The 27065-nt window shown below is 45.6% G+C and overlaps 1 protein-coding gene across 2 annotated transcripts in view; it reads left to right on the top strand.

The window, feature by feature from the left end:
* Nucleotides 1-27065, top strand: part of ASNSD1 (asparagine synthetase domain containing 1) — a 247095-nt gene that overhangs the window by 154062 nt on the left and 65968 nt on the right. For both annotated transcript variants that reach the window (XM_075317738.1, XM_075317739.1), the window contains exon 5: nucleotides 14850-15031. In XM_075317738.1, coding sequence (XP_075173853.1) covers nucleotides 14850-15031 — 182 coding nt within the window. The remainder of the gene's footprint in view (nucleotides 1-14849; nucleotides 15032-27065) is intronic.

Here is a 27065-nt window from a genome sequence, read left to right on the forward strand (position 1 = left end):
GCAATTTTTGAAACAAAATTTTTTGGGGTTAGGAAGTTAGAAGGGTTCAAAGTTCATCAGCAATTTCCCATTTTTTCAACAAAATTTACAAAACCATTTTTTTTAGGGACCACATCCCATTTGATGTGACTTTGAGAGGCCTGGGTGACAGAAAATACCCAAAAGTGACACCATTCTAAAACCTGCACCCCTCAAGGTACTCAAAACCACATTCAAGAAGTTTATTAACCCTTCAGGTGCTTCACAGGAACTAAAGTAATGTGGAATGAAAAAAAATAAAAATTAATATGTTAGGCTGGTTTCACACTACGTCTTTTTAACATCCGTCGAAAACGTTTTTTAACGGAAGTACGGATCCTGTGCAAATCCTTTTTCTTGTCAATGTATTTTCAATGTACTCGCGTCCACCTGCGTTTGCGTCCGTTAGACGCAGGATCCGTCCTTTTGCGTTATTTTAACATGTTTCAAAAACGCAACATGTAGCGTTTTTGAGCTCCGTCCAAATCCTGCAAATTGCTGGATCCTGACTATAACGCACGCAAACGCAGGTGAACGTTGCATGCTGATAGCCAGGATCCTGCTTTTGGACTGAGCATGCCCAGAATATCTCTATATCTCTATATCTCTATATCTCTATATCTCTATATCTCTATATCTCTATATCTCTATATCTCTATATCTCTATATCTCTATATCTCTATATCTCTATATCTCTATATCTCTATATCTCTATATCTCTATATCTCTATATCTCTATATCTCTATATCTCTATATCTCTATATCTCTATATCTCTATATCTCTCTCTTTCTCTCTCTTTCTCTCTCTTTCTCTCTCTTTCTCTCTCTTTCTCTCTCTTTCTCTCTCTCTCTCTCTCTCTCTCTCTCTCTCTCTCTCTCTCTCTCTCTCTCTCTCTCTCTCTCTCTCTCTCTCTCTCTCTCTCTCTCTCTCTCTCTCCTCCGAGCAGCTGACTCGTAACCAAGATAAATATCGGGTATCCAAGGCCGATGTTTACCTTGGTTACCAGCGTCTGCAGCTGTCAGAAGCCTCCTCCCAGTCTAGTTACCCTCACTCCCGATCACATGACTACAATGCCCGCCCCCAAACATCCACTGCAGGATCCTGCAAAATAACATATGCGTTTGCATACGTTATTTGCTGCAAAAGCAGGATCCGTACTTCCGTTAAAAAAAACGTTTTCAACGGATGTTAAAAAGACGTAGTGTGAAACCAGCCTTACCTAAAAATGTTACTTTAGCACTAATTTTCTTACTTTTTCAAGAGGTAACACCAAAAATTGGACCTCACACTTTGTTACCCACTTTCTTATGAGCGCGCCAATACCCCATATGTGGTCAGAAACCTTTGTTTGGGTAAATGGGAGAGCTCGAAATGAAAGGAGCAATATTTGAATTTTGGAAAGCAAAGTTGGCTGAGACAGATTGCGGGCACCATGTTGCTTTTACAGATCCCCTAAGGTACCTAAACAGCAGGAACCCCCCTCAAGTGACCCCATTTTGGAAACTAGACCCCTTAAGGCTTCTATCGAGGGGTATACTGAGCATTTTGGACCCACAGGTACTTCACAGATTTTGATAACGTTACTTTGTCATATTGAAAATTGTAATTTTTTTCTCAAAAATGTTGCTTTAGCATCAATTCTCTCACTTTTTCAAGAGGTAATTCCAAAAATTTGACCCAAATGTTTGTTACCCACTTTTTTATGAGCGCGGTGATACCTCACATGTGGTCTGAAACCTTTGTTTGGAGAAATGGGAGGGCTTGGAACGGAAGGAGCAATATTTGAATTTTGGAAAGGAAATTTGGCTGAGAAAGATTGCGGGCACCATGTCGCATTTGGAGGACCCCTAAGGTACCTAAACAGCAGAAACCCCCCCAAGTGACTCCATTTTGGAAAATAGGCCCCTCAAGGAATTTATCTAGATGTTTGGTGAGTACCCTGAACCCCCAGGTGCTTCACAGAAGTTTATAAGGTTGAGCTATGAAAATAAAAAAATAAAATTTTACCACAAAATTGTTACTTCAACCAGGTAGCTTTTTTTCACAAGGGTAACAGGAAAAAAATCACCTTGAAATGTATTCTACAATTTCTCCTGAGTTTGGTGATATCTTATATGTGGTGGAAATCAACTGTTTGGGCACACGGCAGGTCTTGGAAGGGAAGGAGCGCCATTTGACTGAACATTTGGCTGGAATAATTAGTGGACGCTATGTCGCATTTGGAAAGCCCCTAAAGTGCCTAAACAGTGGAGGCCCCCCACAAGTGACCCCATTCTGGAATCAAGAAACCTCAAGGCTTTTATCTAGGTGTATATTGAGCATTTTGAATCCACGAACACAGAATTTGATAAGCTTAGGTTGCCATATTGAAAATTTTCATTTTTTTTCACAAAAATGTTTCTTTAGCATCACATTTCTCACTTTTTCAAGAGGCAACAACAAAACGTGGACCCCACAGGTTGTTATCCAATTTCTTGTGAGCGCAGGGATACCCCATATGTGGCCAAAAACCTCTGTTTGGATATATGGGAGGGCTTGGAATGGAAGGAGCACCATTTGAATTTTGGAAAAGTTGAAATAAATTGCGCGCACCATGTCACATTAGCAGGGCCTCTTGGTTACCTATACATTAGAAACCCCCCACAAGTGACTCCATTTTGGAAACTGGACCCCTCAAGGATTTTATTCAGGAGTATAGTAAGCATTTTGAATCCACAGGTACTTCACAAAAATGTTGCTGTAGCAAAAAATTTCTCACTTTTAGGCTATGTGGCCATGGTCCAGCGACACGGCGTCCAGTACACAGTGTCAGCCTTCCTACAGAGATGTGAGTGTTGTCCACGGGAGAACGCAGCTGCCCATGCCCACGATTTGGGTTCATGCTGCTGTGGACTTTAGTTCTATTCTACCTGCAGAGCACACTCATCTCCGCAGCATAAATTGACATGCTGAGGCTCGGGAAGCTGCGCCACAGGTCGGTTTATGCTGCGGAGAAAAGAAGCACAGTGGGCACGGGATTTCTAAAAATCCTTCCACTGTGCTTCTACTGCACAACGCAGCGTTATGGACGCAGGGAAAACACTCTGCGCCCAAAACGCTGCAAACCCTGATTGTGGGCACATAGCCTAAAATGCTACAATGGATGAATGGATAGATGTCAAACATATATAACGTCCCACCCCCCTGCATATTCTAAGCTGGCGCCCTTTAGTGCCTTTCATGTGGCACTAAAGGGTGCCTAGCCTTGTATTTAGCCCAAAAAGAAAAAAAAATAATTAAAATAAATGACGTGGGGTCCCCCCTATTTTTGATAGCCAGCTAGGGTAAAGCAGACAGCTGTAGCCTGCAAACCACAGCTGACAGCTTCACCTTGGCTGGTGATCAATTTGGAGGGCTCCCCAAGCTGTTTTTTTTTTTTTTAATTATTTATAAATAAATAATTAAAAAAAAAAAACAAACGTGGGGTCCCCCCAAATTAGATCACCAGTCAAGGTGAAGCTGACAGCTGGGGTCTGGTATTCTCAGGGTGGGAAGAGCCATGGTTATTGGACTCTTCCCAGCCTAAAAATAGCAGGCTGCAGCCGCCCCAGAAGTGGCGCATCCATCAGATGCGCCAATCCTGGCGCTTCGCCCCAACTCATCCCGTGCCCTGGTGCGTTGGCTAACGGGGTAATAAATGGGGTTGATACCAGGTGTGTAATGTCACCTGGAATCAAGCCCAGCAATTAGTTATGTCACAGCGTCTATTTGATACCAGACATAACTAATTGACAGTAATAATAAAAAAAAATTGACAACAAAAAAAAAATTTATTTGAAAAAACACTCCCCAAAAACATTCCCTCTTTTGGACAATTTATTGAAAAGAAAAAAAAAAATCAAGTCCCTGCTGTAATCCATTGTGAAAGTCCCGCAGCGATTCTGGACCTTCTAGAATATGGGGGGCACGTTCAGGGAACGTATCCCCCATTTTCTAGAAGTGCAGACCCTCCATTTGAGGAGAGTGGGTGTAAAGAATTTTCACCCACCCTCCCCGGGTCACAGCTACAGACTGTGCAAGCAGCAGCAGCAGCAGCAGCAGCCAGCGTCTGAGTCACAGACACAGGAAGCTGACAGCCGCGCTCTGCACGTGTGACCGGCGTCTGCTGAGAAGGAGCCGGAGGAGGGGGCCGCGGGGGATCAGCGCTCCCACAGGTACGGGGGACACCGGGGAACACCGGGGTGGGAGTAGGGGGTGACCTGGCAGGGCCTGGGGAGCAGGTTTCTGTCGTATGTGTCATAGCACATGCGACAGAAACCATAGGAAAGGGGGAAATGCGGCCGGCGCGCTGCTGTGCGCGCCGGTATGTGCAGCGCCATGTTAGATTTTCGGGAGGAAGGGGGGTGGGGGGGACACTTTAGCGACACCGGGGGACCGGAGAGGACCGGGGGATAAGATTTATCTCCCTTCTGACATGTTTGTTTATGCCAGATGGGAGATAAATGATTTTTTACCGGCGCGGTCATTTACTGTAACCTGATGACCGGTATACGGTGTATACAGGTCATCAGGTGAGCGGGGACCGGAAAAACCGGCCAGAATCATGATCTCCAGGGTCTCAGCTACCCCCGGCAGCTAAGACCCCGGAAATTTTCTGACTCTGGGGGGCGCTAGACCCTTTTTTCCGACCGCCGTTAAAAAGCGGCGGATCGGAAGAAGTACCCTAATTTGTCTCCGTTAAAAGGCGTATCGGCGGTCGTTAAGGGGTTAATATACTTCTCAAACAGATGCAGATCTTTAAAAAAGAAAATTAAATCATCAGAAAGCCTTTGATATACCAATAAGTCACTTCACATATACAGTACAATAAGGTTGTTGATATCGATAGGATAAAATGCGTTTTCAGTAGTATAACTTTAAAAGATAAATAGACTAAAATCCTTCAAGACCTGACTGCTTGCTGTCTGCCAGACATCCAAAAAATTTGTTTAAAAGAACTGAAGTACTTGCCAGACATCCAACATCCAACTCTGCTTTTCAAAAATTATTTTTAAAAGGGAAATGGATATCAAAAAAGCTTTATATTGTACTTTAGAGACTCCATTTATTAAACAATGGGAAACTGAATTACCGTAAATATTTATTTTAATCCTGATTTAAATAAGTCATACTAAAGAATTGCCCACTTCCTTTCAATATCTTCTGAATACCAAGAACTCAACTATAAGATTATTTCAAGGTGGTACAAAACCCCAGACATTTTGCATAAAATGGATAAATCCCACTCTACAAACTGCGGGAGATGTAACCAAGAAATAGTATCCCCCCCCCCACATCTGGTGTTGTTTTAAAGAAAATTTGGTGGAAATGAAACCCCTCATTGAAAAAGCTGTCATTACTGAAATTAAACTGACCCAGACTTCATTGTACTCAATCTAGATATCCCGAATCATCATCATTTTAAACAATCTATAGTCCCCCACCTCTGTAACGAAGCTAAAATCTCTATAGCAAGACATTGGAAAGATAAATATATGCCTGCTTTACTCGACTGGTTAAACTAATCAAATTCCATTGGTAGCCTTGAGAAATTCAGTTATTTTACTCCCAGAATAAAAAATGACTGGAATTATGGAACAAATGGACTCTTTACCAAAACTCTCATAAATCGGCAATTAACTTGTTTTCCTATACTATCAGGGCACTCTTGGTTAGCTGGTCTCCCCGCACATAGATAACGTATATACCCCATATACCCAAGATATAGACAGGACTTTTTTCCCTTCCCCTCCCCAACTTTCCTCATTTATGTTTCCCCATCCTCCCTCCTTCCCATTCCCCTCCTATTTACGTGTTTATATTGTACTATTATTGCGTTAATTTGTTACTACCTTTTGAAACATTCTCAATAAAGATTATATACAAAGAGCACATTTCATTTTGTATTAGAAACAATTGATTGAAACAACACCAACTCCTAGTGGGATGAAATGGTGGGGAAAAAAAATGCTATTCCACCATTATTTATTTATTTTTTTTTTAAAGGATTCATTGTGCATAAAAATGACCTAGAAACGTGGTAGGTTTCATGCTTCTTCTCACCCCCCCCCCCCCCAATTTTGTCACAATTTTCCCAGACCCGGAAGATATATATTTTTTTTTTTTCTTTATTTCCAGTTGATGGACCCTTAAGGCCGTTTTTGAGCAGTTAGGGCTTTTTAAATTTTATTATTAATGCATGACAACTTTGTGCACGTAAGATGCTTTCAATGCTTATTTCATTTTTTTATTTTTTTTTTTAAGGTAGGTGAGATTACCAAAAAATAATGCAATTCTGGTGTTTGTCATAGTTACATTACCTATTGGAAACACGAGTTCACCTTCCCAAGATGTTGTTTTCTGTCATTCAGAAAGAGGATAAGTGCTAGGAGTAGTGAGGTGGCAGACCTTGAGATCTTTTAGGCATCTAGCTGACATGTCAAGCAGTCACAACACCCCAATTCCACATCCTTATGAGATTCTGATGACGGTAGGAAGACTTTTCCTCTAACTCTGTGTTCCCTCAACTCCATTCCTCATGGGCCACGGTCATTGTATGTTTTCAGAATTTCCTTAGCATTGCACAGGTGTTGGAATGATCATGTGTGCATGTTATTGTAACCTGTGCAATAAGGAAATCCTGAAAATGTGCACGGTTGGTGGCTCCTGAGGACTGGAGTTGGGGAACACTGCTCTAACTCCTTTCATTCCATGATATCGAGTGACTGCTGCCTCCAAGCTGTTAAAATGCTCCCACCGGAGTCTGCTCCATCGACTTCTGCTTCAATCACCAGGCGACGCTGTGTTCCTGCCATGGATAGTGCTGGTGGTGGGAGAGGAGTCGATGCCAGCGGCGCTGGTGGGCGCAGGCTCAGCTCATCCACTGGGCTGGGTTTTCATGGGATCTGCAGTACCACTGGCTGACTTTAGGTGGCGTGTGTCTTCCAGCTGCTGTTACCATCATTCAGCTACAACAAATTGGAAGACTCTACACCCTTCTTATTCCCCCTCCTGTCTGCTGGCCACCACCAGAGATAGTATTGTATTCCTGGTTCCTGTTGTGTTTGTATAGTAATTTCTGTGCGCTGACCCCTGCTTATTTTCTGACTACCCTCCAGCCTGTCGTTTTTGTACCTTGCTGTCAGTCCCAGATTTGACCTCTGGTTTGTTTCCTCATTATTCCCTTGCCTGCCGATTCTGTTCCTGTATTGCATCTACTGGTTTTTGACCCTGCCTGACTACCACGGACTACGCCTACCACAGGTGGTGATCTCTGGGGCTCTGTGTAATTCCAAATCCCTGTATAGGGATTAAAGGGTTGCAGAGTTCTCGGGGTCCTGCTTGGTGAGCGGCTTTCCTCTAGCCTCCCTTTACAGACAGTCTGAGTCTGTGGCTCCAGGCAGGCGTTACATGGGTCCAATGGTGCAGTAGAAGCTTGATTGTATAGTACAGCCAGCTCCTGCCACTTAGGCTACTTTCACACATCCGGCTTGAGCCCTGCGGCTCAATCCGGCTGTGCAAGCTATGCAACGGATGCGGTGAAAACACCGCATCCTTTGCATAAGTTTTTCCCATGCGGCCCGCCCGGTTTTTGCCGCTTGCGGCATGCTACTGAGCATGCGCAGTGGCAAAAACCGCATGCGGCGGCCGAATGCGGTATTTGCCGCATCGCGCCGCATCCGGCCGCCATAGGCATGCATTGAGAGATGCGCCGCATCGGCCGAATGCGGCGCGATGCGGTTTTTTTGCCGCACGAAAAAACGTGCCAGGCAACGTTCCATCCGGCCGCCGCATCGGCTAAATCTGCCGCATGCGGCAAAAACCGGATGGAACGCAAGGCCATGCAGCACAATGCGGCACTAATTAAAGTCTATGCAGGAAAATCGCAACCGGCAGCAAAAAAAAACCGGTTGCGATTTTCCTGCAAAGTGCCGGATTGTGCCGCAGAAGAAAAACCGGAGGTGTGAAAGTACCCTTACTGATAGAGCTACCATTCCTGGGGTGTAACGATTGTGTTAGAATTGATTGTGACTGCCTACCCCAGAGTTTTTTGGGTTTGTTTTTTTTTGTGCGGACACCAATTTTTAAGGTGTTTTCAATTCAGGTGATTACAGTTCAGCTGCACCTGTAAGTGATCGTCCAATCATATTCCTGTGGGCACACCATGACTGCCTTGTAGCATTAGAGGCCCCCGAACACTTTAGAAACTTGTCAGCCTCATGATTGGCTTTGATTGCAGACTTCCCCCCCCCACACCCACCCCCCCAATCCCACACCCCGCCTCTATTCCCATGATCATTTGCCTTAGCCGCACGCTTGTGTGTTTTCAAAGGTGAGTGCAGAAAAAGTCCTGGCAGCAGCTTTTCTCCTGAATAGTAAGGGGTGCTTCACACACAGCGAGCTCACTGCCGAGATCGCTGATGAGTCACGCTTTTTGTGACGCAGCAGTGACCTCATTAGCGATCTCGCTGTGTGTGACAATGAGCAGCGATCTGGCCCCTGCTGCGAGATCGCTGCTCGTTACACACAGCCCTGGTTCGTTTTCTTCAAAGGCGCTCTCCCACTGTGACACACAGATCGCTGTGTGTGACAGCGAGAGAGCGACAAATGAAGCGAGCAGGGAGTAGGAGCCGGCGTCTGACAGCTGAGGTAAGCTTGTAACCAAGATAAACATCGGGTAACCAAGGTGGTTACCCGATATTTACCTTAGTTACCAGCCTCTGCAGCTCTCACGCTGCCTGTGCTGCCGGCTCCGGCTCTCTGCACATGTAGCTGCTGTACACATCGGGTTAATTAACCCGATGTGTACAGCAGCTAGGAGAGCAAGGAGCCAGCGCTAAGCAGTGTGCGCGGCTCCCTGCTCTCTGCACATGTAGCTGCATTACATATCGGGTTAATTAACCCGATGTGTACTGTAGCTAGGAGAGCAAGGAGCCAGCGTTCAGTGTGCGCGGCTCCCTGCTCCCTGCACACACAGCTAAGCGGTGTGCGCTGGTAACTAATGTAAACATCGGGTAACCATACCCGATGTTTACCTTAGTTACCAGTCTCCGCAGCTTCCAGACGGCGGCTCCGTGGAAGCGCAGCGTCGCTTGCACGTCGCTGCTGGCTGGGGGCTGTTCACTGGTCGCTGGTGAGATCTGCCTGTTTGACAGCTCACCAGCGACCATGTAGCGATGCAGCAGCGATCCTGACCAGGTCAGATCGCTGGTCGGATCGCTGCTGCATCGCTAAGTGTGAAGGTACCCTAAGAGTTGATTGGGTGTTAGGCTGTGTACACAGTAAAGTGAATAAGATTTCTGATGTCTCATGCACACGTTGCTTATTTCTTCCTTGCAAAGATGCAGCAGATTCAAATCTGCAGCGTGTCAGTTCTTGCGCACTTCACATATGAGGGGAAAAGTTTGTAACAAAAATGCATATTTTAGTTTTTTTCCTGCCAACAATCAATTTACAGCAAAATTTTGTGCATATAGCTTTAAAATTCAGAATCCGACATAATTTATCAGTGTTGGGATACCTCCTAAACATCACATTGTCAGTTGATTCGGCTGGTATTGTTGGAGCTTAAGGCCCTGTGCGCACTTGCCGTTTTTTTCCGCGGATTTCCTGCGGTTTTGCTGCAAGTTTCGCTGCAGAAAATGTTCATAACATGTCTGCAGTGAATCACCAGCAAAACCTATGGGAAAAAAAAATGCTGTGCGCACTAGGCGGATTTTGACAGCTGCATGTTTTGCTGCGGGATTCCCGCAGCAAAAACAATTGCATGTCACTTCTTTTCCGCACGTCGCTGCGGGATTTCACTCCATTGACTGCAATGTAATCATGAAATCCCACAGGCAGCAAATTCTGTGCGGTTCATTGCCTTTTCCTGCATTATTCCCTCCGGTATTTCACGGTTTACCTGCGGTAATGTACATCGCTGCCTGCGGTTTGCAGGGAAGTGATGTCATTATGACAGGAAGAAGAAGAGCAGAGAGTAAACACACACACACACACACACATCACACACACCACAGACATAGAACACGCACACATCACACTCACACACAGACACAGACATATAGAATGCACATAGAAATCAAACGGAAATATAGAAAAAAAAACACGTGGGCTCCGCTGTATATTTATCGTCCAGCCGAGGTAAGCACACAGCGGCGGCCCGGTATTCTCAGGCTGGGGAGGGAGAGGGGTAGTGTTAATGTCCCCCCGCCTCCCTCCCACCTCCCGCAGCCGAGAATATCAGCCGCAGCTGCCCCGGGACTGTCGCATGCATTATGCGACAGGACCGGAGTGTCCCCAGCTCTTCTAGATGCCGTGATGCAGTGGCGATCCAGGTAATAAGGAGTTAAAGGCGGCGGATCGCTCCCACTAAGTCCTGGCTTGATCATGGCAGCGTCTATGTGACAGCTGACATGATCAACCCGTAAGTAAAGTGAAAAAACACAGCGAAAAATCCTTTATTTTAAATAAAACACAAAAAAGCCTTGTTCACCCGTTTATTAACCCCCCCGAAACAAAGCTCCGACGTAATTCACAGGTCCTGTGCTGCTTACATCCAGCCGCGACTGACACAGGCTGAATGCAGCCTCGCAGCGAGACAGCAGAGGTAACCACAAGGCATTGTGAACTCACTACCGACCGTGAGAAATGCAGCGATCTGTCCTCTATCTTATCTATCTATCCCTCTATCTATTCTTCTATCTGTCTATTTATTTATCTATCTGCTATCTATCTCAGAAGGAAATTATTTTTTTTTTTCAATGTGCTTTATTGCATTGAATGCACTAAAACACATGTACCAAACCGCACGCGGCAATACCGCGAACAATACCGTGGTAAAACCGCGGCAAACCGCATGCGGTTTTCGGGTGCGGTTTGTCTCGTTTTTTTACCGCGGGTGCGGTAATCTTTCAATGCCTGCGGAATTTTCTTGAGAAAATTCCATTTTCCAGTGCGCACATAGCCTAAGTCGTGTATGTATGGGGATTGTATTCACTGTCCTATACAATAGGGTGAGAAAGAGTTGGTGGGATTGCAAAAATATGCTACCATGCTATAAGAAAGCTTATCTTATCCAATTTATGACTTTTACTCACTTATTTATCACTAGAAGGTGGCCCGATTCTACGCATCGGGTATTCTAGAATTTACGTATTGTGTAGTTCATGTATGATTTTTGTTTATATATATATATATATATATATATATATATATATATAGATATATATATAGATATATATATAGATGTTGTTGTGTGTAGTTACCAAGTGTTTGTGTAGGGCGCTGTACATGTTCTGAGTGTCGCGGGGGGTGAGAGCGGTGTTGTATGTGTGTTGCGTGTGTTGCGTTGTTTGTGGAGCGCTGTGTGTCTGTAGCGTTGTGTGTGTGTTGTGCGGTTTGTGTGGGTGTGGTGTGTTTTGGGGGGAGGTATGTTTTGAGCAATGTGTGTGTTGTGCAGTATGTGCGTATATTTGTGTGTGCAGCGTTGTCTGTGTGTGTGGGTGTCTGTGTAGGGCGTTGTTTGTGATTCCTAGTGTGTGTGTGTTGTGCAGTGCGCGTGTGTGTGTGTGTTGGGGGGAGGTGTGCACCTCCCATCGTGCTCCATCCCCCATGCTGCGCACCCCCCATCGTGCTGCATCCCCCATGCTGCGCACTCCCAAACGTGCTCCATCCGCCATGCTGCGCACTCCCAAACGTGGTCCATCCGCCATGCTGCGCACTCCCAAACGTGCTCCATCCGCCATACTGCGCACTCCCCATCGTGCTGCATCCCCCATGCTGCGCACTCCCAAACGTGCTCCATCCGCCATGCTGCGCACTCCCCATCGTGCTCTATCCGCCATGCTGCACACTCCCAAACGTGCTCCATCCGCCATGCTGCGCACTCCCAAACGTGCTCCATCCGCCATGCTGCGCACCCCCTATCATGCTCCATCCGCCATGCTGCGCACTCCCAAACGTGCTCCATCCGCCATGCTGCGCACTCCCAAACGTGGTCCATCCGCCATGCTGCGCACTCCCAAACGTGGTCCATCCGCCATGCTGCGCACTCCCAAACGTGCTCCATCCGCCATGCTGCGCACTCCCAAACGTGCTCCATCCGCCATGCTGCGCACTCCCCATCGTGCTCCATCCGCCATACTGCGCACTCCCCATCGTGCACCATCCGGCATGCTGCACACTCCCAAACGTGCTCCATCCGCCATGCTGCGCACTCCCAAACGTGCTCCATCCGCCATGCTGCGCACTCCCAAACGTGCTCTATCCGCCATGCTGCGCACTCCCAAACGTGCTCCATCCGCCATGCTGCGCACTCCCAAACGTGGTCCATCCGCCATGCTGCACACTCCCAAACGTGCTCCATCCGCCATGCTGCGCACTCCCAAACGTGCTCCATCCGCCATACTGCGCACTCCCAAACGTGGTCCATCCGCCATGCTGCGCACTCCCAAACGTGCTCCATCCGCCATGCTGCGCACCCCCTATCATGCTCCATCCGCCATGCTGCGCACTCCCAAACGTGGTCCATCCGCCATGCTGCGCACTCCCAAACGTGCTCCATCCGCCATGCTGCGCACTCCCAAACGTGCTCCATCCGCCATGCTGCGCACTCCCAAACGTGCTCCATCCGCCATGCTGCGCACTCCCCATCGTGCTCCATCCGCCATGCTGCGCACTCCCCATCGTGCTCCATCCGGCATGCTGCGCACTCCCAAACGTGCTCCATCCGCCATGCTGCGCACTCTCAAACGTGGTCCATCCGCCATGCTGCGCACTCCCAAACGTGCTCCATCCGCCATGCTGCGCACTCCCAAACGTGCTCCATCCGCCATGCTGCGCACTCCCAAACGTGCTCCATCCGCCATGCTGCGCACTCCCAAACGTGGTCCATCCGCCATGCTGCGCACTCCCAAACGTGCTCCATCCGCCATGCTGCGCACTCCCAAACGTGCTCCATCCGCCATACTGCGCACTCCCAAACGTGCTCCATCCGCCATACTGCGCACTCCCCATCGTGCACCATCCGTCATGCTGCGCACTCCCAAACGTGCTCCATCCGTCATGCTGCGCACTCCCAAACGTGCTCCATCCGTCATGCTGCGCACTCCCAAACGTGCTCCATCCGCCATGCTGCGCACTCCCAAACGTGCTCCATCCGCCATGCTGCGCACCCCCCATCATGCTCCATCCGCTTGGGAGTGCGCAGCATGCCGGATGGTGCACGATGGGGAGTGCGCAGTATGGCGGATGGAGCACGTTTGGGAGTGCGCAGTATGGCGGATGGAGCACGTTTGGGAGTGCGCAGCATGGCGGATGGACCACGTTTGGGAGTGCGCAGCATGGCGGATGGACCACGTTTGGGAGTGCGCAGCATGGGGGATGCAGCACGATGGGGAGTGCGCAGTATGGCGGATGGAGCACGTTTGCTCAGCCTCTCTCCTTCCAGCCTCCCTCAGCATCAGCCTCCCCCTCCCAGCCTTCCCCAAGATCAGCCTCTCTGCTCCCAGCCTCCTCCAGCACGCCGTGCTCCTCTGCCGACACTCACCCACACCCGATCGCATCCACTCACCCACACAACCGATCGCATCCACTCACCCACACAACCGATCGCATCCACTCACCCACACAACCGATCGCATCCACTCACCCACACAACCGATCGCATCCACTCACCCACACAACCGATCGCATCCACTCACACACACAACCGATCGCATCCACTCACACACACAACCGATCGCATCCACTCACACACACAACCGATCGCATCCACTCACACACACAACCGATCGCATCCACTCACACACACAACCGATCGCATCCACTCACACACACAACCGATCGCATCCACTCACACACACAACCGATCGCATCCACTCACACACACACCCGATCGCATCCACTCACACACACCCGATCGCATACACTCACACACACAGACACTGACGATATTGCACATACGCGCTGATACTCACAACATCCGGGGATATCACATGCTTCTGGCCATGTGATCCTCCCGCAGGTCCTGGAAGCTCACAGCACAATATCGCCGCCGAGAAGCAAGCGATATCCCAGGATGTTGTGAGTATGTGGATGCGATGTGATGTGTGTGTGTGAGTGAGTGTGATCTGATTTGTGTGTGTGTATGTGTGTGCTGTTATGTGTGTGCTGTTATGTTATGTATGTTCCGCAGCTGCAGGACCTTGATGTGTGGATGCGATGTGATGTGTGTGTGAGGTGTGTGTGAGAGTGAGTGGGAGCCGGTGTACACTGGTAACTATGATACACATCGGGTAACTAAGGGACCTTAGTTACCCGATGTGTATAATGGTTACCAGCTTTCACGGCCTCCGTTAAGATCCCAGCATCGCAAGGTTATGTCTGGCGCTGCCGGGATCCTGACGGAGCCGGTGTAGAAGCAAGCGATATCCCAGCATGTTGTGATGTGTGGATGTGATGTGTGAGGTGTGTGTGAGGTGTGTGTGAGGTGTGTGTGATCTGATGTGTGTGTGTGTACTCACCTGGGAATCGGAGCCCCGTGTCAGTTGGGCCACAGCGAGCGTGCATTGCGTGAGGGGGGCGGGGCCTGCAGAGAGCCGGGGCGAGAGGCCAATCCGTGTGGGGGGGCGGGGCCATGGCGAGCCCAGCGGCCAATCAGCTTTGTGTCACCGTAAGGACACAATTTCGGAGCATGACAGACAGACAGACAGACAGACAGAATAAGGCAATTATATATATAGATAGAGCAAATACAGTAACTGAAATCCCAAATTTCCTCACTTCCCCCTCTTATTATTCTTTAAATAGGTGGTACTCACAGGTATTGGAGCAGATGAACAACTTGCTGGATATTCCCGTCACAGAGTAAGGTTCAACAGAGATGGCTACAGAGGCCTCCTTGAAGAATTAAGTATAGAAATGGGACGTATCTCTTCCAGAAACCTTGGACGGGATGACAGAGTTATTGGTGATCATGGCAAGGAAGCAAGGTATTTGTATCTCTACTTAATGCTGATTAATTACAAAGTCTTCATAAAAGTGAGTGGCTGCTCCTTCTCCTTGACACAGTTCAAAAATATGGTTCATACAAGAGTCGTTGACTCTCGGTAAATTCACACAACCATCCAGTTTTTGTGGTCTATAAAAAAAAATGTCCAGTTTTTCCTTATATGCATCCGCGTGACAACCACATCCGTTCCGTATACGGTCCATTTTACATCAGTGTGCTTTCCAGGTTTTTTGTGGACCGCAAAAAAAAAAAGCACGGAAGGAGGGTTACATACAGTCAAAAGCTAGAAAGATAGTGTCACGCTGGTCTCTCTCCAGCAAGACTCATCCTCATTTAAACGGACATTTTTTCCTTTTAGCATCTGAGGGGTTAATGCTTCTTTTGCAAGTTCGGTTAGAGGCAGTCCCTCAGGTGCGCTAAGTTTCTAATTAGGCTGGGCCTTTAAAAAGTCCCAGCATCCTTCACACAGTGCTGATTATTTTCTCTCCTCCGTTTACAGAGAGAGCCTGTGTGTGTGTGTGTGTGTGTGTGTGTGTGTGTGTGTGTGTGTGTGTGTGTGTGTGGTCGTACCATATCTCAGTTCCAGTAGCCTTCTGCAAACAAGGAGTAGTTTGCAGAAGCGATTTTGTAGATTTGTTTGTAGTTTTGTTATTTCTATTTTATTTTGGTGCTGTCCCCTGGAGGTGTCCCGCTGAATAGGTTGGGGGTCACAGGTAGGGGGTCTCTAGAGCAGGGTCTGGGTAGGAGCCAAGGACAGGTCGGAGGGTCACACCTTTCTACCTTTAAGTGTACCTGTGGCTTGAGGGCAAGTCAGGGTACTCCAGCGTACAGAGTCACAGTAGTCCCCTGTCCCTGGGTAGCGGCCTTTACGCGTGACATATAGCTGGATAGATAGATAATAGATAAATAATAGCTGGATAGAGGGATGGATAGATTGATAGATAGAAAGACATACAATGTCCCACTCCTCTGCATTTTGTAATCTTGCACCCTTTCATGCCTTTCATGCCTTTCATGTAGCACTAAAGGGTGTTTTAACCTTGTTTTTAGCCACAACTTCATTATTTTCCACAAAAAATGACGTGGGGTCACCCCTTATTTTTATGTAGCTAAGGTGAAGCAGACAGCGGCAGGCTGCAGACCGCAGCTGGCAGCTTCACCTTGGCTGGTAATCCAAAACAGAGGGCACCCCACACATTTAAAATAAATAAAACAAAAAATGTGGGATCCCCCAAATTGGATTACCAGCCAAGGTAAAGCAAACAACTGTGGCCTGGTATTCTCAGTCTAGGGAGGTCCACGGTTATTGAACCCTCCCCAGCCTAAAAATAAACCCCAGCTTTCCCAGAAGTGGCACATCCATTAGATGTGCCAATCTTGGCACTTCACCCCGGATCATCCCGTTGCCCTTGGGCGGTGGCTAACTGGGTAATATATGGGGTTGATACCAGCTGTGTAATGTCACCTGGCATTAGTGATGTCACGACATCGATCAGATACCTGACATTACTAATCCAGTCAGTAGTAAAAAGAAAAAAAAAACAAAAAAACTTTATTTGAAAAACACTCCCAAACACATTCCCTCTTTCACCAATTTATTGAAAAGAAAAAACAAATTTGGGTCCAGCGTAATCCAATAAGGGGTCCCACGATGATCTATGCTCACTCTGTCAATGAAGAACAGAATGTTCCCAATTGGCTGAGAGAGCAGTGCAGTGACCTGAGGAACATCATTCGATCAGGCCAGGTCATTGCAGGGAATGACAAGCGCAGACGTCATGAGATTAGCTCAGTTTATCTCTGAACTTGTGACATCAGCACTCGTCACTGAGTTCCATGGCCACCGCGTTCTCACACGAAGTATCGCGGGAGCCCATGACGTCACCGCTAGTCCCAGCCTCGGGCTGCCTGCGAGACCTGATGTGACAATGCGGCGGACCATGGAACTCTGCAACGAGCACTGACGTCACGAGTTCAGCTGGCGGAGGTCATCAACGTAATCAGGTAATGAACTTAGCTAACCTCATGACGTCCACTCTCTCATCATCCCTGCAGCGGCGCTCATACTGCTGTGTCAGCTGCTGCAGGGCTGACAGAGGCACCTATATACTGAAGCCACACGGAATTGCTTCCTTATATTTTGCAGACCCATTGACTTTTATTGTCACGGTCTGCATTTTGCAGAACAGAATAGGACATGTTCCATGATAATGGAACGATAACAGAGAGTGGATGAGGAAAAGGGTTGTAATCCGCGCCAAGGACTCAGAAGATTCAATGGAGATTTATGCTTCTTTTATTGGCATGCACATGTCTACGCGTTTCAGGAGTCACAGCTCCCTTCGTCAGGACAGCAAGCAAGGAACGATTTAATGTTCCTTGCTTGCTGTCCTGACGAAGGGAGCTGTGACTCCTGAAACGCGTAGACATGTGCATGCCAATAAAAGAAGCATAAATCTCCATTGAATCCTCTGAGTCCTTGGCGCGGACTACAACCCTTTTCCTCTTCCACTCTCTATCAGCCAATCTTGGGACTGGTGCCGGACTTGGATTCTCATATGCGTGCATAGTGGTTGTGACTGGCACAACCATTATAGGTGAGTGTAACACTTTCTTTCACCCTCCCATCACCTGGGTAAGACCCTATTGCGCTTTCTCTTCCACAGCCCTTTTATCTATGATAATGGAACGGACATACAGGCACGGATGGCACACGGAAGCACTTCCGTGTGCCCTCCAATCCTACACAAAACACATTGAAAACATGGTATTGTCAGTAGGTCTGCAAAAAAATAGAACTGACCAGGACAAACGGAATGAGCCCTTGGCTGAACACCAGAACCTAGGCGGCAGCTACAATTTTGTGTAGGAGGTACACATTAAGAAGGGGTATTCCCAACTTCACATTAGTGGCTCTGTGTATTCTATACCTAAAATTTATTAATTTTTGCAAATACACAACAAATGCACCATGCATTTTATTCCTGCTTTTTTGTTTAATCTGTTATTGCTGGATATATCCTCCAGTAGTTAATCACTCACAGGTGGCGCATGCTCCGTTCTTCCTCATTGTACTGCTATACAACCACTGTATTGTTTCTGTCTTCACCACAAGGGGGCACATGCACAGGGATGACAGTCTCTGTTTTCTCAGCAATCAATAAGTGCTATCCAGCACCCCTTATCCTCACACTGATTAGGGCTTCTGCACCTCACAAGCTCTGAGGCCTAACAAGCTCATTTCATCTGCACTCAGAGTTGCACGTGTCTTATCCGCATTGATATAGTGAAAGAGCCATATGGGAGTTATGTTTGAAATCTTGCCTTCCTGCCCCCTCTTCCAGCTACAGTGCCTAGACAGTAGTCGGATGTTGCCTTTAACCCTATCATATGCATAGGCAGAGTAAGGCTGTGTCCACACGGTGCATTTTTTATGTGGGGGGTTTTGTGTGCAGAGTTGTCACAAAGCTGAAAGCAAATTTTGATGCCAGCATTGCGTATTTTCTCCTTCCAGATTTGGTGCAGAAAATAATCTTCAGCATGTCAATTCTTTCAGCATGGATTAGTAATGGGTAGACGTCTGAGACCCCCCATTACTAATTATGTAAGTAAAAAGAAGAGAAACACAAAACACAGAAAATAATCCTTTATTTACAACACCCCTCCTTTCTCCAATATATTAACCCTTAAAGTACCTCTGCAGTTTGGCGTAATCCACACAAGGTCCCATGACGATCCCGACTCTGCAACATCCTTGGGCTTCAGTGCATGGTCATATTGGAAAGCACAACTGCTCACTGTGGCCGTTGGTACACACTGACTGATCCGCAGCTATGAGCGGCTATGTCAGTGAGTTCACCTGAGATCAAAGCTATCAGTTCCCATGGTACCCCAGCTGTGTTCTTAGGTGAACTCTCCTGAGGTGAACTCAGTGACCTCAACTCAGATGAAGTCATTGAACTCCATGACGAACTACTAGATTAGCTGATATGCACCCATTGAGTATTTGGTTGCAGATATTTCTGCACAAATTCTGCATCACCTGGCAGGAAAGCTCACCAAAAACGCAATGTGTTTTTAATGCATTTTCAATGCGTTTTTCAGCCAAGAGATGCAGATTTGGTGCAGAAATGTCTGCAATGAAACACTCAACGTGTGCTTATAAACCCCTATCCATTACTAACAAAGGGCTTGATGGCATCTGTGATTTTTGTTTTTTTGTTTTTTTTATACAAATTACAGCTGTCATTAGACCCCTTATATTACCTCGATTGCTACCTCACCTGGACAATCTGGATGATTCTGGTAAATCTAATCTAATGGAAATCTGATGTGTGCAACAATTCTGGGGTAGCTGCGGGACACTATTTTTAGGCTGGGGGGCAAATAACAATGGCCCTCCCCAGGCTAAGGGTACCAGCCCTCAGCTGTCTGCTTTTTCTTGGCTGGGTATCAGAATTGGAGGGGGATGAGACCGCACACTTTTTTTTATAATTCTTTATTTAAATTAAAGCCGCATGAGGTCCCTCGTATTTTGAAACACAGCTAAGATAACAGCTGGGTACTGCAGCCTAAAGCTTTCTGCTTTTATCTAGGCTGGGTATTAAATTAGTGGGACCCCCCCATTATTTCTAATTTATTTATATTTTCACTTCGGGGACCCAGACAGCTACTGTCAGCACAACCAATCATCGATGCTCGCAGTCTGACTGCAAGTAATCACAGATGCTGTAACATACGGTGGTTGGGGGAATCACTGAATATTCAATATAAGCTTTAGTGAGCAGACCCGGAAGCAGTGTGACAGCCTCGCGGACACTCTTAAATATAATTATCCTGCTTTAACCCCTTCACGACCAAGGACATACGGGTACGTCCTAAATCATGAAGGGGTAATCACCGCTGGCTGCTGCGATGAGCGGCAATCCCTGCACGTCTGCTGATTTGAACAGCAGACGTGCGGGTAACAGGCACGGGTGGATCCGCTAACCTGTGGAAATATGACAGCATAATTTAAATGGCTGTGTCAGGTAAATCGCCTTTCCCCGCCACCATTGGCGGCCCCGTAATACGATCACAGAGAGACAATGGTTGCCATGGTAGTGACTGGTCATGTGATAACTCCTGTCACTATCATGCCGTAGTTCCTGTTACCGCCGACAGAGCAGTGGCTCTAACAGGAACACGGCAGCTCTGATCAACAGAAATGAATCAGCGATCAGACTGCTGATCCTTATAGTTCCCTAGGCGGACTAGTGAAATAAAAAAAAGTAGAAACAGTTTCAAAAAGTTAAGTTTTATTTTTGTTTTAAAAGTTCAAATCACCACCCATTAGCACCATTGAAAATTAAACAATTAAAAAAATAAAAAATACATCTTTGGTATCGCCGAGTTCAGAAATGCCCGATCTATCAAAATATAAAATCAATTAATCTGATCATTAAACAGCATAAAGGCAAAAAAATTCCGAATGCCAAAATTTGTTTATTGGTTGTTGCAAATTTTGCGCAAAATGCAATAACAGGCAATCAAAATGTAGCATCTGCACAAAAATGGTACCAATAAAAATGAGCAATCACTGAGCCCCATATCCCGAGAATGGTAGGGGTCGCGGAAAATGACGCAAAAAGTGTACCACTTTTTTTTTTCAACAATTTTCAGAATTTTTTTTTAATTCCCTTAGATAAAATTAAACCTATACATGTCTGGTATCTACGAATTCGTACAGACCTGAGGCATCACACCGCACATAAGTTTTAACATATAGTGAACACTGTGAATAAAATACCTCCAAAACAATCATGTAATTGTACTTTTTTTCTTGTTTTGCAATTTTTTCGCACTTGGAATTTTTTGCCTCTTTCCACTACACTATATGGTAAAACTCATGGTTTCATTTAAAAGTACAACTCATCCCACACAAAAAAAGTCCTCACATGGCAATATTGACAGAAAAATAAAAAAAAAGTTACGGCTCGTGGAAGAAGAGGAGCAAAAAAACAAGGCACCTGGGGGTGAAGGGGTTAATCCCCTTCCCCCCCCCCCCTAAATTCATGTGGCCGAATCTAAACAGTAACATGGACTCAGAAAAGTCCTTGTTCTGGGTCAGTGCACGGACACTAGGTGTTTGGCACTTACCCCGAACTTTACAGTTCAGGTTCGCCTATCCCTACTCTGCACCTACCACCTGGTGCATGTTACTCTTTGTGACTAGAGAGCTTTACCTTTACACTTCTAAAGCATCACATTAGAAAATGTTGCCTGTGGTGACTTTTTTCCTGTAACTGGCAAATACATTAATTGAGTAGGAGTCTGTAGCGATGAGGAGCCCAAGGTGCTTTTGGAAATTGTAGTTACCAAGAGTCACGAACAGGGGGGTAGGAGGCGGAAGTTACAGCACCCCCTTTCCACCACCCTGCAGTCCGAGCACGTGATGCGCTCTCTAGCGCCCCTCTTATAGTCAGGCCAATTATGGACTTGCCCGACAATAAGCAAGGAGGCCGCTATTCTACTATGCCGATGATTGGGTTCCCGGTGAGAGTAAGGTATATATTCCTCCGACCTCTGCAGACGGAATATATCTAAACCTCCCCAGGTCTCACTGGATGCCTCACAATGGCCCTTGGCATAAACTCGCTGCCACCAATCTATTACGATAACTATTATGCTGAGCACACAGACGTGGAATTCAGGATCGAGATAACAGAACAGCCCAACCAAGATTAAATCATATATTTTAATCGCACCAAATGGCACACTAGAAACCACAATATATACAATATGGAATTTACAGAATGAATATATGAATATATAATACAATATATATATGTGTACATTTACAGGTAAGTTATGGATCAAAAGCAGGCATACAGATCAAGCAGTTACCTTATGCGTCTGGCTACAGGGGGGCGCCGTTTGACTAGGGTTTCATGGACTTCCTCACATGTGTATCGGACACATGGCCCCCGACTAAAGACAAACCAAAATGTGTCCCCCTGTCTTTATCAAACTGGCTACCATCCAAGTCCCCTCCTACCTAGTGACCTCACAGGGGAGCACTGCCCCACCCCTGTCTTGGGTCTGAAATCATATCCCAAAGTGATTTTTGGCCATAACTTTGCCTGGGAATATCGTAGGCGGACGACAATGCTTTCATTTTTACAGTTATGATTTTATCTTCCCAAATGACAGGACACATGATTAGTGTGCTGATACCCCACGGGCCAATATCAAGTTTGGGATATCTACAGAGGTCCCACACCTAATATAAAATATGTGCTAAAATCGTTAGCATGCCTGGATGCGATATTTCTGCTTGACATGTTTATAGGAAGCACAGCTCATGAGATATTAAACATTTATTCCTGGTGCCTGTCTGTCTCATGTGTACAGGATGCCCCTAATTAGTTTGTAACTTCTTCTACAGTGTCACAGAGGGGGGGTCTTCCCTTTTTTTTGTTCTCAAGGCCTAATAGCTCATCTAATTTCCATATCATAGGAGATTGCCTTTGGTCACCCCACTGCTAACAGACAATTTCCTCAAGTTAATTAGCATACTGATTGAGCCTCTTTAGGCCTCAAGGCCCAGTCACACACAAGAGATATGGTCGTACCCTGACAAGATGGCGGCTATAGGAATATGGCTTAATAGATCGGAATATATCCCTATGTCCTCAGACCAAGTCAGAAACACAGTGCATACAGTGCCTTGGAAAAGTATTGATACCGTTTTAACTTTTTCACATTTATTTCATGTTACACCCACAAAGCTAAATGTATTTATTAGGAATTTGATGTGATATAACAAAAAGTAGCAAGTATTTGTGAATTGTAAATGAACTCATACATGGTCTTCTAATTATTTTAAAAATATAAATTGGAAAATTCTGAAGTGCATTTGTATTTAGCCGACATAAATCGGATACCCCTAAATAAAATTTTGAGTGACTAATTGCCTCCAGAAGTCACATAATTAGTAAATTGATTCCATCTGTGTATAATTTAGTCTTAGTATAACTGCAGCTGTTCTGTAAAGGCCTCAAATATTTGTTTGAGAACATTAAAGGGAACCTGTCAGCAGAATGTTCGCAATTAAACTAAAAGATTCCGGCTCCTGGGCTGCATTCTAGAAAGGTTCCCCTTGCTACTGTGCCCCCTTTGAGACCAAAATAAACACTTTATAAATTCTTACCTTTTTGTATGCAAATGTGTTTTTATGGTCATGGGGGCGGGCTGTATTTCGTCCGTTATTCACACCCCTGCCACTGTACGCCATCCTCCATTGCTCATTTACATACATGATGCCGCCGCCCCATATAACTGTGTGCTCCCGAGGTCTGGCGCATGCCCAGTGACACTCTCGCGGGACTGTGCAAAGCGTGAACGCTGGTGAGGTGATTGCGCAGACGCAAGATTATGGGCGGCGCTGTGATTGTCATCAGCAGCGTCATCCAAGTACCTGCCCATAATCTCGTGCCTGCGCTTTTCCCTCTGCCTCCACCGTTATGCGCAAGCGTTGGCCATATGAACCACGTCACCTACTTTCCCTGGAGCAGGAAATAGATGGGAGGAGTAGCACACCACCGATAGGTAACACTGGGGAACAATTTGAAAAAAAAATTCTGTTGAGTTTGGTTTTTGAGCTGATTTATACTAAAATTGGCATGCTGATTCCAAAAATGTACTCAGTTTTTTTCTATCACGTCAAGTTTTTCCTCCTCAACTTACATGCCATAGAAGCACAATTGCACGGATTTCTGTAATAAGACTTGTTATCTGAGTACAATTCGACTCATATAGAGCTACGTGGCAACTTGTAAGAGTAGTCACAACTGAGACAGTGTGGTGAGAGGTGTGTGCAGCTCCCAATACGTCATAATTATCAATATAAAAAAAAAACAACACTTTTTAGGTTCAGTAGTTTACATATTTTTGAGAAGACAAAAATCCTATAGTTCAAAAACTTGACGTGATAGAGAGAAACTGAGATCATTTCTGGATTCAGCATCCAAAAATTAATTAAGAACAGTTGTCTGACCTAACTCCTAAAAAAATTGCATTCCCCAGTGATAATAGGTAACGTGGTTCATATGACTAGCGCTTGCGCATAACGGTGGAGGCAGAGGGAAAAGCGCGGGCACGAGATTATGGGCGGGTACTTGGATGACGCTGCTGATGACAATCTCAGTGCCGCCCATAATCTCGCGCCTGCGCAATCACCTCACCAGCGTTCATTTTTCTCACACCATGGACACCACTACCTTTCTGGATAACGAGGAGCGGAGGAAACGTGTTGACACTGTCTTTGCTGATAATCTCAGTTCAATATCAGAAGCTAAACCTGGATTAAGGAATGATGATATACACACCTTCTGGGACTTAGAAAAAATTTCCACACAGAGACTTAAAACCTGGTGGGATTCTATGACACTCAAAAAGTATGTGGAAAAGAAAATGATCCCTAGAGGACTTAGAATAAAAAAACCTCCCACATACATATTTAATGATACCTTCATGGATGACATGGAATAACATTCTAACATCCTGTTCATTAAAATTGATGGATTTAATCATTAAGGAGGAAGAATCCCGCCTTGCATCCTTAGACCACAAAATCAAGGATATACATGATTATTTAGCAAGGACATACGATAAATCTGATTTTGATAAATTGAATACCAGATTTAAGAACCCCATTGACAAAATAGAATCCAATATCATGGAATTGAAACAAAACAAATATAGACGTGACATCAAAGATTATGAATCAAACCAAGTCTTCACATGGCATACAACCAGAAAAACCACATCCATTCTGTAAAAACAAGGGCAGCAACTCCATAATGATAGATCTCTGTTTTTCTTCCACTGACCTTGATTCCACCGAAGGCAGTGTGAGCTCAGGTGAATCTAACAGGGATATGCAAACTCCTAGGCACAGGTGGAATTTTTCAAAAACCGCAAACCGCGCAGAAGTGGACGGAAACACAAGCGATACAGGAGAACGATACCATCTGCGCTCCAAGAGGCACAGATATTGGAGGAACTAAACGAATTAGACTGTCTGGAATTTTCTGTTCTCAACCTTTCCGCTTGCCTCCTGAGCACTGATCAGATAAACATCCTTAAAAAAAGGACTTAATTTTGCACCAAATAGAGCAAACCTCTTCCAAACAATGAAAGATGTTAACAAATTCATCAGAAATCTCACAGTGAAAAAACATTTTGCTCATGCGATACTGGAAGAACAAGCGGAACACACATCTACCATCCAGGAAGAGAACATCATTCCAGTCCCCCTGCACCTGAATTTAAATGAACAAGTCTCCATACCAAATTTGCAGGAACTCAGTGAATCTCACAAAATGGTCTCTATAATTCTTCCTTTAAAAACAAAAAAAAACACATTTTTACCCTATTGCCTCCAGATCACCCATTATGGATACGTATCAGGATCTCATGGAGACTGAAATTCGTAAAGTTCTTTCTTTAAAATCTGACATCAGTGACAATTTATCCCTACATGAGAGACATGCCCTCAAAAACCTAAAACAAAATGATTACATATCTATTCGACCAGGAGATAAAGGTGGGTCTGACGTTGTTCTTGATAACACCTTATATGAAAGAGAAATCATCTCAATGTTAAGCGATCAATCCACCTACAGACGGCTAAACAACGACCCCACTGCACCTTTTTCTATTAAATTACAAACTGTACTTCAGCAGGGTTTAGAATGGGGTATTAACAAAGACATACGAATACATCATGGTTGAAACTCCAACATGCCCCATCCTCCATGGTCTCCCTAAAGTACACAAGGGCATTTTTCCACCCCCTTTGAGACCTATAGTAGCCAGCACTGGCTCTGTCTGACTGACTTGATAATATCCTTCAACCCCTTATGAAGCGCACTATAGGGTATATTAAGGATACAAAAAATCTGTTACAGAACCTCAAAGAAATGACATGGACGGAGCATTCCTTCTGGATTACCAGTGATGTCATATCTTTATACTCATGCATCCCCCATGATCAAGCATTGCAGGCTTTATTCTATCATCTGGAGAAATATAGCTCCTTGGAAGATATCCAAAAGGAATTCATCCTTATGGTTACAGGTTTCCTCCTCAAACATAATTTCTTCCAATTCAATGGAGTTTTCTATCTTCAGACTGCTGGATGTCCGATGGGGGCGAGTTTTTCATGTGCTCTGGCGAACCTCTATATGGCGTATTGGGAGGAACAATACATCCATACCAAACGGAACCCCTTTTTGTCAAAAATTCGTTGGTATGCCCATTACATAGATGATCAGTTGATGATATGTGAAAAGGATGAAAATATCATACCACAAGATTTCATTACTTCACTGAGTTGCTATCTCAACAATAACCATCTAAATCTACGTTTCACGGTAAACCTCCATACGCACCATGCACCTTTTTTAGATATCCAACTACTTGGTAACTCCACTACAGGAGTCATTGATACAACTTTATACAGAAAACCAGTGAGTGGCAACACCACACTCCATGCCAACAGCTGTCATATGCCGTATACCTTGCAGAACCTACCTGTTGGCGAGTTTCTTAGAGCTAAAAGACTCTGCTCATCTGACACTTCTTTTTCTATTGAAGCCACACATATCAAACGAAGGCTAAAAAAGAGAGATTACACAGACCAAACTCTTAATAGGGCTTTATCTATCACAGCCAATAGATCTTATAATGACTTATTGATGGATCGTCATAATCACAGGAAGCAGGAAAATCGCATCACCTTTTCAACTCCATTCAGTGATGACTTTTTTTCAAATTAAAAGAATCTTTCTCCAATTTCTCCCTCTTTTACAGCAAGACAAAGACTTAGCTCCTATACGCTCACAAGGGATAAATATAGTTGCCAGGAGGGCACAAACGATAGGTAATCTTATTTTACCCAGTATGTACATGTACAGTACTAAGAAATTTAAGAAAACCTGGCTGAGCACCACTGGTTCTTAGAAATGTGG

Source organism: Anomaloglossus baeobatrachus, chromosome 7 (genome assembly GCF_048569485.1).
Source record: "Anomaloglossus baeobatrachus isolate aAnoBae1 chromosome 7, aAnoBae1.hap1, whole genome shotgun sequence".
In the NCBI taxonomy this organism is placed as follows: domain Eukaryota; kingdom Metazoa; phylum Chordata; class Amphibia; order Anura; family Aromobatidae; genus Anomaloglossus; species Anomaloglossus baeobatrachus.